Source organism: Podarcis erhardii (assembly GCF_964252035.2).
Source record: "Podarcis erhardii genome assembly, chromosome: 2".
Lineage (NCBI taxonomy): Eukaryota > Metazoa > Chordata > Lepidosauria > Squamata > Lacertidae > Podarcis > Podarcis erhardii.
Genome location: NC_138498.1, coordinates 89519764 through 89532926, shown reverse-complemented (window position 1 = coordinate 89532926; position 13163 = coordinate 89519764). Strand labels below are relative to the sequence as shown.

Sequence of the window (13163 nt, the reverse complement as noted above, 5' to 3'; positions counted from 1 at the left end):
ACCTCTGGCTTTGCTCCTCCTCTCGCCTGCCCTTTCTGAGCATGTAAACAGTGCTCAGAGTGAGGAGACAGAGCAGCATCCTCTATTTGCTTTCTGCTTTACCTCTGGGCGCTTGTGCAGACTAGGCCTGGAAGCGGAGGTGACAGTGAGAAGGAGGCGGGCTCTCTCCGACAGAGGAAGCACCCACTGTGAGGACACCTTGCCCAGTGCCACACCCAAACCACCAGGAACCAGCAATGTTCTGCAGCAGGAGTTCCCAGACTATGGTCTGTGGACCGCCAGTAGTACGTGAGCTTCATTCAGGTGATCTATGGCATGTCTGTGGATTTACGGTCCACAGACGGGAGATGGCGCATCCATTGCATCAAATATTCATATTGATTTTAATTGCATTCTCATTGCTTCTTTTATTTCTTGTATTGTATTTTACTGCATTGCAATCTGAATTCTGCAGAATTCAAATTGTAATACAATAAAGTACAATATACAAGAAATAAAATAAGCAATAAAAATACAATTAAAAAGCATACAGCATCTAGCACAGGGCATTACAACAGGCATAAAAGCCATTACGTGGTCCACCAAGACCTTCAGCAATTTCCTAACACTATCAGTAAAGCTAAAACCAAAGGCTTGGCAATCCACTATTACTGACTATAATAATAAAAGATGAATTTTTTTTTATCCTCATTTATTTTAGCTCATTTCAGAAGTGCTGCACTGAGATGAAGTCTACAAATGCTAATTTCTGCTCTTCAGGCTATCTTAACCACCCAATAAACCACAGTTTAATAGGGCTGTGCTGATAAGCCATATTATCATTTTTTCCCTCAGAATTTAGATAAATCTGGAGCATATGCTTTGTGACCTGATTCCCATATGTTATAGAGATTGTTAAATTGATGGGTTGGAGTGATTTACAAGGAAATAATTCCAGCAAGAGGAGCTCCGCTGACGTTATAAACCATCTGAGCTGTCATCAACGGTATCGCGGAATGAAACTGTAAATAATTTCAAGACGTCATGGATTTCACACCCCTGGGGTTTTGCTCTTTTTCATGAGTTGTGTCTATATATGAGGTCCAAACTAGGTATCATAATTATGAGGGATGTGTGTACAACCAAACGTATCCATTCTTAAGGAAATCAACCCGGAGTGCTCACTGGAAGGACAGATCGTGAAGCTGAGGCTCCAATACTTTGGCCACCTCATGAGAAGAGAAGACTCCCTGGAAAAGACCCTGATATTGGGAAAGATTGAGGGCACAAGGAGAAGGGGACGACAGAGGACGAGATGGTTGGTCAGTGTTCTCGAAGCTACAAACATGAGTCTGACCAAACTGGGAGGCAGTGGAAGACAGGAGTGCCTGGCGTGCTCTGCTCCATGGGGTCACGAAGAGTCGGACACGACTAAATGACTAAACAACAACAACGTGTACAACCCCACATCTCCCCAGCAACTTCAGCCACCATTGCTTCTTCAGAATTTCACCGCCACTGCTCAGCATGCTTTCTGAAGAACAGGGGCGGGGCAGACGTTGGTCTTTCAAATTTCAGCAGCACCAAAAATCAGCAGTGAGGCAACCCTCATCTTTTACCTTCCATTCTGCTCAATTCACTACATCATAGTTATGATCACATCGCCCTAAATCCGACTCTGACAAGGGTTGGGAAACCTTTCTCAGCCTGAGACCTGCATTTCCTTCTGGGTAACTTTCTGAGGGTCAGAGACCAAAGGAGGTGGAATAATGAATGATAATTCCCCCTTTGTACAGTGGGCTTACTTTTTACACACATTTACACATCCATCTGTATCCTCCACTCATGGAAGCAAGAGGCATTGTTAGAGTTCAAAAACATATTCTGGACAAAAATACTTGGCGTGTGAAGTAAGGGAGTGGCCTGTGGAGAGGGGGCGTGGCTAGATGGAGAGGCTTGGAGAAGTGGCAAACTTTGGGCTTTCATATCTTGGCAGCGCCCTGTGCAACACTAAAATTTAGCGCCCCCTGCTTCTTGCACTCTGTTCCACAGCACTGTTTTGGTGACCCCTGCAGGGAAGCATCCAGTGTGAGCACACCAGTCATGCCATGCTAAAACCGCCTCTGCTTGGAGGGCTACATTTGGCCCTCAGGCTTGAAGTTTCCCACTCCTGCTGCTGAGGGTGGCAAAACTTAGCAGACTTCATCACATTCTGTACTAAACTTCCTTTACTGGGAGGATTCAGGGAGGAGAGGTGTGGCTGCCAGTGGCACCATTAGTGCAGTATTTTGGGGTAGAAGCTCTAGGCCCCAATCAGCGAAATGAGTAGGAAGGTCTGCAAGTACAGCAGGGCTGGCTTTCCATATTCTGAAGAGAAACACTACACATTATCGTCTAAAGGAGCCCACCTTCATCCCATGGCATCTAGAGGAGTTGGTCTTGAAAGGCCATTAAAATCCAAGCAGGCCTGGCCCTGCTATAGGGCAGAGTGAAGCAGTCACCTCAGGCAGCAGGTGGTGGTGGTACAGTGAGCAGTGGCAAAAGAATATTGTTTGTGTGTGTGTGCGTGCGCGCGCGCGCACACACACACACACCTGGGAACCTGTCCTGAACCCCTTAGCTAGCTTGCTGTCCTCAGGTTCAGTGGAAGATCCTGCCCCAATAGCAGTGCTGAAGTAAAATTCAGCTGCAAATCTTATTAGTTTCTGTAAAATGCATGGGAGGGGCAACACGTCCCTTGCTTCAGAGAGGAAATTGACTTAGGCCAAGCCTGTGGTACCCATGGTTCCCTCATAATGTCTAGAAGTAGATATTAGATGGACCTTGAGAGATATCACAGGATTTTTACCTAAAGCAAAACAAAAACAAAGTGAACGTAGAGGTTTTCCCTCAGGTAAAATGAAGAGAGTTTAAATATGACTAATGCAGTTCCTCATGATGACAGTTCTACCAAAACAAAACAAAAAATGCTATTGGATTTTGCCTCAAAACAAATTGTGCATCTAAATAATGTAGAAGGCATCTAAAATGGTGTGAATAACACTAACGGAATTAGTCAGGGGGTGGGCTGGCTTTATAAGCTTCCTAGATGGTAGACCTCCAGAAAAACCTGCTGTAAAGTCCACAAGGGAAGAGCAGTGAAGAAGAATAAATGAATAATACATTTTGATCCCTTAGATCTTCAGTGGAGGCATTTCTTCTGTGCCAGCATGACTCAAGGCTACCTTGGCAACCATAACGGCAAGTCCTTCTTTGTGGTGATGCCATAATTATGAATCCAGTTTAGGGAAACTTTAGGAAAGCTACTGTTAGTGACTGTTTGGCAGGTACAGTTGTGAAACAAGAACAAAAACTAGGGTAGCACCACTGACCAGCAAAAAATAAAAGGAAAAAGGAATCCCAGTTGTTAGAAATATAGTTTATTCTTGGCCCAACATGAAAACTTAACAAGTGTTCTATATCTAATTTTTTTGTATTGGGTTTTATAGACAAGAATAATGTTATACAAATAAGTATACCAAGTTTTCTCATGTCATTTGTATATGACAAAAATAGCATAATAAATGTGGAAAAATATCTGCAACATATGTTTCCTTATTAGTGGTCAATGTATAAGTTCTTGGTTCATGAATTGGTTTAAACAATTAGGAAGAAGGGAAAAAAGAAAAGGGGGAGAGAGAATGGTGAGTGGGGTGGGGTGGGGTGGTTACGCTTCTATTATTCTACTTGGGGGGGGGGTTGTGTCAGTGCTATTCACTTGTATTTCCTTGGTGGTGAGAGAGGCCGGGGGTGGCTTAGGGTGTGGTTGGTTGGCTGTAGTGAGAAATGTTTTTGTATGTGAGTGGGGTGTGAGTGTGTATTTTTGAATCAGGTTAGCCAGATTAATTTGTACGCTGTCATGTAATTCTTGTTGTCTTGTTGGGCTGTATATGTGATAAAGGGGAACCAAATTGGGGTGAAGGCGTCTTCTTCTATTTGTCCCCGTGTCAGTTTCAGTTTATTGGTTAGTTTTTCTAATAAGGCTGTTTCCCATACTCTTTGATACCATTGGTCCATGCTTACTCCTAACAGGTCTCTCCAGTGTCTGGCTATGATGTTTCTGGCTGCTAAGGGTAGGTGGGCTCTTATCAGTGTATTCTTAGCAGTGTATTCTAATGACAGTTCTCAAGTCCAAGATAAACTGTAGCAACTCCTGCACAATTGTGAACCCTAGTTTAGCAAATGGATGGCGTTGGGACATAAGAATCGATGGATAGATGGATGGGTGGCTACTAATATGTTTATACCAATTAGTATAAACACTGACAACTGGGAAACACTGACCTGCGAGCACTCCAATTGGAGAACAGCCTTTACCAAAGGTGTCATGGGCTTTAAAGACACTCAAACTCAGGACGCAAGGGAGAAACGTGCTAAAGAGGAAGGCACACTTGGCAAATCCGCACCGTGAACATCTCCTGCCCGGAAACCAATGTCCCCACTGTGGAAGGACGTGTGGATCCAGAATTGGCCTCCACAGTCACTTAAGGACTCATTGTTAAAACTGTGTTTATGGAACACAATCTTACTCGGCTACAAGTGATTGCCAAAGAAAGAAGACTAATTTGTTCCCCTCTCTCTTTCCTTTCCCCTCCTTTCTTACATGCAATCAATGGTTCTTCTGCCTATTTCATACTACTCTTTTTAAAAAACAGAAAGTGTTCCGCTCATGTCAAAGATCCTTTGGTCAATCTCGAGTTTAATTTTCTGCTTTGTTCCTAAATACTAATTTGAAAGATTTGGCCAAGCATTAAAAAAAGAAGAAGAGAGTAACGGCTTTACTGTAAAATTTTATGGGGAATTTGGACAGGAATGTCAGAGCAGGAAGTCACTTTGCAGAGATAAAATGAACTACAATGTAATAATTCAAATTACTCCCCCTCCACCTCACCAGATGAAACCAGTAGCCCAGAGCTACTGGGATGCCCAATCAATAGGTCAGAATTTTTACTGTATAAGTTTTGTTATCACTCATAAATGTAATTCAGTAAAGTAATATCTGGCAGACATTGGCATGAGAGGATAGGACCTGGCCCAGTGTGTAGGAAGTGACAGTGGTTGACTCAAATCTGAGCGCCCAAAGTTGAATTACCTCGATCCAGCTAGGTCCATCTATTTAGAAGCCTTCTCTCCCTCTCTCTCCCTCTCCCCCCGCCCCCCACAAACACACAAGCCCATGTGATTCCCTGCTGGGACCCTGCCCAGATAATGCTAGTAAGATGCTCAACAATTACACTGATCAGCTGTTCATGAGATGGACAGATATCTGAGAATACGTGTCTACTATGGGCGTGATCTAACTAAAACACTGTTGTTCTACTAAAAAGAAAAAGGAAATCTTGCAAGCCAGAAGTATGTCTGCCCCTGCTGTAAAACTCTATTCTGAAAATCATCAAGCCTTAGAATTCAGCACCTGTCACATATCTGAAGGTTATCTACTCCCGCCTTTGTTTGCATTCAGTCATTCCCCTATGGTTGCCATTCAAAGCATTGCAGAAAGGCAAGGCAAATTTCGATCCATTTCCGTCAGAGCACAATGAAGCATTTAAAAAGAAAAAGAAAAAAAAGTGTTGACTATCTGGAGACTGAATCAAAGTCAAGCAAAAGTGGCGGGACAGTTTGGAGAACGGAAGGGAGGGTACAAGTTGAAAGAGAAAAGTACCTGAGCCCATGACATAAGCTTCAAGGAAAGAGAAGGAACTATGCCCAAAAGCTCTTCCCATCTCAAGCCAATAAAGGACAATGACTTTGCATATAGGAACATAGGAAGCTGCCTTATACTGAGTCAGATGATTGGTCCATCTAGCCCAGTATTTTCCACACTGACTGACAGCAGCTCTCCAGGCTATCAGGGCAGGAGTCTCTCCCTGTCTTACCCGGAGATGCTGGGGACTGACCTTAGGACTTCTGCAGACAAACCTTCTGTCACTGAGCTCCGCCCTCCCCTTTTAAGGTATATCTTGCATAAACCAAAGCAAGCACCCACAAAAGTGTGGCAATTGAGAGCACCTCCCATTCCCCCAATACAAAAGCAGGAACAACTAAAGACAGGGATGAACTCCCATAAGCCCCAGCTAGCAAGGCCAGCAGTCAGAGATGATGGGAGATGTAGTCTACCAAAGTCCACATGTTTCCCATCCCTGCTTTGAGAGCAGCCAGAACAGGTTTTGTTTTTTTAAAAAATAGCAATAGCTATCACAAGCAGCAATTGGGTTCTGCTACAGAGAAATTCCACCAGTTACTAAGTTGATCTTAATATTTCAGAGATTACTTTTTTCTCTTTGTCTGTATGCTGCAGTTTCTTTCCCCTGAACATATTCTACAGTCTCCTTTCCTGGATCTCACCTTGGGGAACATACACGCACAAACACCACCAATTATGGCAAAGGTTAAGAGGTTCTTGGAGGACCCTGCCTTCAAGGAAAGCCTCTCTAGCCAATTATTTCTACTCTGGAGGATAAAGGTCTTTTACTCAAAATCCTAGAACTATCATTTTTTGTTCTGCTTTCACACCGATGATTGAAATAGCTGCAATAACTTCATAACTCAGTCTTTATGAGCAGCACTGCTGGGGGAATCCCTGCAGCATGAATCCTATGGAAGCACTGCCTTTCCCCCCTGCCCCCCTCCCCACTGGCAGTCCATCCGACATTTCCTCAGGGATGTATTATCATCAATCTATCAGGTGCCACACAGAAAAGCATTTGGAAGTGGGAAGGAGAGCAAGGAAGACCTGCAATCATAACTTAAGGAAGGACCTTATGGGGAGTACAGTGGTACCTCGGGTTACATATGCTTCAGGTTACAGACTCCTCTAACCCAGAAATAGTGCTTCAGGTTAAGAACTTTGCTTCAGGATGAGATCAGAAATCGGGCTCTGGTGGCGCAGCAGCAGCAGGAGGCCCCATTAGCTAAAGTGGTGCTTCAGGTTAAGAACAGTTTCAGGTTAAGAACAGACAGAATGAATTAAGTACTTAACCTGAGGTACCACTGTACTATGTTGCTCAATGGTAGAAAATCTGCTTCACACACAGACTCCATGGTTTATGCGTTCTCTTTGGTTCGTGAGGGTCTTTCACAGTCCCAGGTTCAATTTGCGGCATCCCCAGGCAGGGCTGGGAAAAGCTGCCTGCCTGCGACCCCGGAGAGTCACTGCCAGTCAGAGTAGGCAATACAGAGCTAGGTCTGACTCCGTACAAAGCAGCTTCCTACATATCACAGAAGCAGCAAATGGTGCAGGTATTGCAATAATCATAGTGTTGCCCTCTGCTGGAAAGGGCCCAAGTCAGAATGGCTCAAGCGATGAAAACCAGAGAAATAATAAGAGGCAAATTATCTTTGAATCCTGGCTATTGCAATATGGCACTTTGGCCCTCCAAATGTTGTGGGGAGTCCACCTCCCATCAACACCAAGTCAGCATTGGCAACGAATTCCTTTATTCATAGAATTATAGAGTTGGAAGGGACCACAAGGGTCATCCAGTCCAACTCCCTGCAATGCAGCAAAACGGGACTTGAACCCACAACCCTGAGACTAAGAGTCTCATGCTCTACCAAGGGAGACCATCCACATCTGGAAGGCCACATAAGAAGAGCCCCTGCTGGATCAGGCCGGAGGCCCAGCCAGCCCAACATCCTGTTTCTGGCAGCGGCCAAGCGGTTACCCACGGAAAGCTCGCAAAGAGGACTTGAGTGCAAGAGCTTGCTCCTCGTTCCCACGCATTGGAAAAACTCGTTCACACAGGCAGTTTTAACCTTTTGCCTGCCTGCCTTCCTCCCGCGTCGATCAAGCCTCTTTCGCTCTGCGGAGCCCGCCCTCGGCTGCCCAAGGCCGGCGAGTGCAAAGGAAGCGCCTCCCCACTCCCCAATTAACCTCCGCCGCGAATGCGCTCCCCGGGCGCACTGCAACGCGCGCACACACATACACAAACTGCAGCGAGACAGCCTCAGCATAACAAACAGCGCACTGTGTGTCACCCGGGTCCTCCAAAGCTGCTGGCTCCTCGCCGGACCGGCAGGGCTGTGCCAGCCGCGGAGAGATCCGTTCAACCGGGTTGTGTGGAGAGGGAGAGAAAATAGGGGGAGGGGGGGAGTTGGCACAGCCGATCCTTCGGGTCAGAGACGGAGCCCGGGGAGCCCATCATCCCTCTGGCGGGTCAGCTTGGGAAGATGGCCAAGCACACACACACACACACACACACACACACACACACACAAATCCTGGGAACTTTAGTTCCTCCCCTCACAGAGCTATAATTCCCAGCACCTCTAGCAAACTACAGTTCCAAAAAATCTTTGGGTTGGGGAACTGGACGCGCTCTAGACGCCTGGTGTGTGTCTGTCCAGCCCAGGCTGGGAAGGGGAAAGTCCCCAGAGAACCACAAACTCTCAGCTCCATAAAATTAGCAGGTCGTTAAGAAGAGGACACTTCGGGCGCGGGGGACTCGGGGGACCTGGCGAGGCTCCGCTTCCCGCTCTTGTGTGCGCGCCCGGGGCGCGGGCGGAGAAGAAAAGAGGGCCAATCCTTGCCAGGGCAAGAGAGTCAGCTCCGCTCTCGCCGACCCTCCCCTCTCTCGATTCTGCGAAAGAAACGACGGACGGACTGGAATCGATTACCAAAGCGGGTAGCGGGATCGATCGATCGATCGGATATAACCCTGGCGGGGTGGGTGGGAGAGGAAGAGTAAACGCCTCCCGCAGGAATGAGAAAAAGGCAAACTCTGCTTGAGGAATGCCTGTCCCTCGGCACGTCTGTTTCGGAAGGGAGTCCCCCGATCCCCGCCAGAGTTTTCCCCGGGCTACTCGACTCGCGCCCGGCCAGGAAGTATTCCTCAGGCGCCGGGGTCGCCCTCGGGAGCCCCTTCTCCTCTCCGGGTCGCGTTCCAGGTCCTTACCTGCGTGGCTCATCTTCCGGAGTCTCCGCCAAAGCGCTCGACCGGCTGCGTCCCTCTTGGCCGCCTCCCCGGCTTCAAATCATGTTCTCCGCCTGGCAGGCGCTCAGGGTTGCTCCCTAAGCCGGAGCCCCCGGGCTGCTAAAGTTCAGGTCGGGGCATGGAGGGACTGGGGAAAGGGGGCGGGGAGGAGATCTCTCCAGCCAAGTTGCAAGCGACGGGAGGGGATGCGAGGAGAGAAAGAGACGCGAGTTGCAACAGCAGAAATCTCTCCCCCTCTGTCTCCAAAAGTGTCCGGACGGAGCCTCTTGGACAGGGATTGGGTGTGTGGGGGGGGATCAGTGCCTCGGGGAGCCGTGGTGGCCCTGCCCCATCGCCGCTCTCAGTTCGCTGCAAGTGGACGGTCCTTGGTCGCTGCGCGCCGTGCGATGCCCAGGGCTGCTGCTGCTGCTGCTGCTGCTGCTGCTGCTGCTCTTGCTGGTCTCCCCCTGCTGCTGTTGCTGCTGCTCCGGCCGGCAGGCATTTCCCTTCCTTCCCTGCAGAGGAAGCCCTTTTGCTCACGCAGAGATTGAAAGGCAGCAAAGAAACACAGGCGGCGGCGGGCGGGGGGGAGAAGAGCGCGGGTGCCAAAACAAGCGGAGATTTAAAGAGACCGCGGAGATTTAAAAAAAAACACCAAAACCCACGAGGAGAGGGAGAGAATAGGAGGAAACGACAACGCCGCCGCCGTCCCACTGCTAAACAGACGCTGGGCAGGTTCAAAGCAAGCGGAGAGGAATTGTGCGCGTTCCCAGTCCCGGCGACTGTCTCGGGTTGCTCCGCGGAACTCCCCGCGACAGGATTGTCGATTACTATTGCTAAGGAAGCAATATTTGGGAGGGGGGGCTAGGGGTGGTTATTGGCTACTGGCAGCAACTCCATCTTCAGATTAGACAAGACGTTCGTGTTCATCTGACAAAGAACCCTGTGTGTGAATATGTAGGTGCATAGGCACACTAATATATTTTTATCATCTTATTCTCCGCCACCCCACCAAAAAAACACCTGAGGAGCTATCTGTGATGTCACCCCCTGCGCGCGCACACATTTCCACATACACTCGTACTGACCAATTTTAGCACATAGTATACTGGCGGAAGAACATTTTTGCAGCATTTCCAATAATCCCCAAAAGTCGCGGCCGTGAAATCCCCAAGCCCATTCAGGAACGTTGCGGCTCGCCTTTGCGATCCTAGAAGCGCGCTGTGCTGCGATCCTCAAACGTCCTGTTCTAGATGCGCCCCGTTCCGCCACCGTGGCTTGTAGGCTCCTCAACCGCGGTCCCGAAGCCAACTAAGCTGCTCTCACCGGGTCCCTGAGGGACTCCTAGGAGCCGCATTCCATCCAGTTCTTCGATTTCCTCACCCAAAGACGCGCAATCCCGTGTGAATGCGTTTGCTCCTTTAAAACAAGCCGCCTGCATTGATCCCGATCCTGTCCTCGTCAACACCGAAAGTCACCAGGCTCAAGCCTAACACGCCTACTCTGAAGTAAACCCTACTGATTTCACTTACTCGCGTAAGGTCTCCCATAGGTCTCCCGTAAGGACTCCCATAAAGTCAGTTCCTTATTTCAGTGAGATATTGCCTCCTGGGGCAATATGTACAGGATTACAGCCTTAAGCGCCTCTAGGATTGCAGCCTACAACCGAAGTGTAAAAAGCCGAAGGGACGTGACAGTCGTCTGAATTGTCCCCCAACCGCATCCCTTAATAGTAGGAGGCGCAGGCCCAGGGAGGGACATAAGCCGGAGGTGCTTTTGCGCTGGTGGAAGTGGCAAGGGCAAGGGCAGCCGCCTTCTACGCCAAAGGAGAGCATCTCCGTTGGGAAAAGGAGGGGAGACAGCGGGATTTACCTGGAAGCCGATCTCTCCTGCCACAGCTCCCGGGGCGGGGTGAGGAGAGGAGAAGGACTGGAAACAAGTGCGCAAAGTGAAGCGTCTCTCTTGGAGAGGAGCTGTTCCTTGCGCCCCATCAGCCCCGGGAAGGGCGAGCGAAGCGTTTTAAAGTGCGCTTTGGGGCCGTCGCCACCCCCACCCGTTTCGCGCACTCCTGTTCTTCCCGAGGATGACATAATTTCCTCCTCCTCCCATCACCATCCAGCCTCATTGACAAATCCCGACTGTCAATCTGGCTCCTGCCCATTTCACAGAAAATTCGCCAGAGGCTAAGGGCGCTTCCAGACTCTCGGATTATTGACTATAGCTCCATCCTGATTCGTTTCGAAGGAGAAGGCTGTTGGCTTGCTGAGCACTCATAGAATCAGAACTGTCGAGTTGGAAGGGACCCGACGGGTCAACTAGTCTAGCCTCCTACAGTGCAGGAATCACAGCTAAATCACATTCACTCTGATTTGTTTGCGGAGAGGCTAGACGGCTTAATTGTTCGATGAGCATCAGCTGTGATTTCTTTGCCCCATCTCCACTATAAAGTAGTAGCACAGCACAGTCATGACTTCTCCCCAAGAATCCTGGGAACTGTAGTTTGCAAAGGGTGCTGAGAGTTGTTAGGACCCCCCCCCCTCATTCCCCTCTCTCACAGAAGAGCTACAATTGCCAGAGCTGTTTAAGGATAAATCCCTCTTGCTAGGGAACTTTGGGAACTGTGGTTTTCTGAGAGGAACAGGAACCTGCAACTTCTGAAGTGTGGGGAAGCAGTAATTTAAGAGAGGCAGCAACCACACAAAGCACAAATACATTCCATCAAGCATCACCTGCTAGTGTGGACAGGAAATGCCATACAGATTTTAATGGAAAGTGCTCATATGTGGACAAAAGTGCACACAGAAAAATAACTCAGAAGAGGAAATAATTTATATGCCACCCATCTGGCTGGGTTGCCCCAGCCATCCTGGGCAGTTTCCAACACACAAAACCTCAAACATTTCAAACCTTTCTGTACAGGGCTGCCTTCAGATGTCTTCTAAAGGTTATACGGTTACTCATATCCATGACATCTGATGGGAGGGTGTTCCACAGGACGGGTGCCCCCACCGAGAAGGCTCTCTGCCTGGTTCCCTGTAACTTCCCTTCTTGTAGTGAGGGAACCGCCAGAAGGCCTCAGAGTTGGACTTAAGGGTCTGGGCTAAATGCTGGGAATGGAGACGCTCCTTCAGGTATTCGTGGCCAAAGTTGTTTAGGGCTTTAAAGGCCAGCTCCATCACTTGATGTGCGAGTGTACTGGGAGCATACACATCCTCTCGGTGAGAGGCCAATAGTGGGCAGGGCACCATTATTGATCAGCTTGTTCACTCATGGGGGCAAACCACTAATGTCCAGTCTCAGTTCCCTATCTTAAAATGGGATTAATCATGCCAATAGTGAAGGTAAACAGAACAGGAATCCTAAGGAACCAATGGCAATACACTTTGAGGGAATGACTGCTATTGGGAGTCACCAATTTGATTGTTGTCTTTGTCCATGGAGTTTTCTTGGCAGGGATACTGGAGTGGCTTGCCAGTTCCTGATCCAGGTGGATCACGTTTAGCCAAAACTCTTCACTATGACCTGTCCATCTTGTGAGCCCTGCATGGCATAGCTCCCATGAGTTTGACCAAACTGTGGGAGGCAGTGGAGGACAGGCGTGCTCTGGTCCATGGGGTCACAAAGAGTCGGACACGACTAAACAACAAACAACAATTTGATTGTGGGAAACAGCTTAAGACCACTTGCTATGCATTAGATTTCAGAAGTATGGAAGATTCTTTGAGTGTTTTCTAATTATAATGATTTGGGATTCCCCATTCATTCCCTTCTGTTCTTTTCCTCAATTTGCATGCTTGCTTAACAAAACTTCAAGGGGGGGGGGGACTTTCATTTGTCTAAGGATTGCTCATGCGAATAAGGACCTTCCTATGCAACTGGTTCTAGCACAATAAGTGCTCATTTCTTGGGTACAGTCTATGTGGTTTCCTAAAGGATATGCTTCTGTTAGCACATCCTTTTTTAAAAAATAAAATGTGATCACTAGATGGAATGTGGTTGTGGGAGGCTAACAGGAACCTACTGAATACCATTTCCAAGGCAATTAGTGATCAAGTACTTCTCCCCCACCCCTGTCCCTGCACCATTGTTGAAATGAAACTCTTTATTAAAAAATATTTTTATATATTCTTTTTTTTTTTTTGCAGGCTGTTTTCCATTTTCCTAGCCCCAAGTGACAGATTTCCTGTTTGCCTATTCAGATTTTGGTCAGTGTCATTTGCATTGCTGTTTCTC

General features: G+C 48.1%; 1 protein-coding gene across 5 annotated transcripts in view; it reads right to left on the bottom strand.

Annotated features, from left to right (window-relative positions):
* Window positions 1–2418, bottom strand: part of FGD5 (FYVE, RhoGEF and PH domain containing 5) — a 130767-nt gene extending 128349 nt beyond the window's left edge. For all 5 annotated transcript variants that reach the window (XM_081852282.1, XM_081852283.1, XM_081852280.1 and 2 more), the window contains exon 1: window positions 2388–2418. In XM_081852282.1, the coding sequence (XP_081708408.1) occupies window positions 2388–2403 (16 nt within the window). In that variant the 5' untranslated portion in view covers window positions 2404–2418. The remainder of the gene's footprint in view (window positions 1–2387) is intronic.
* Window positions 2419–13163: the final 10745 nt, after the last annotated feature.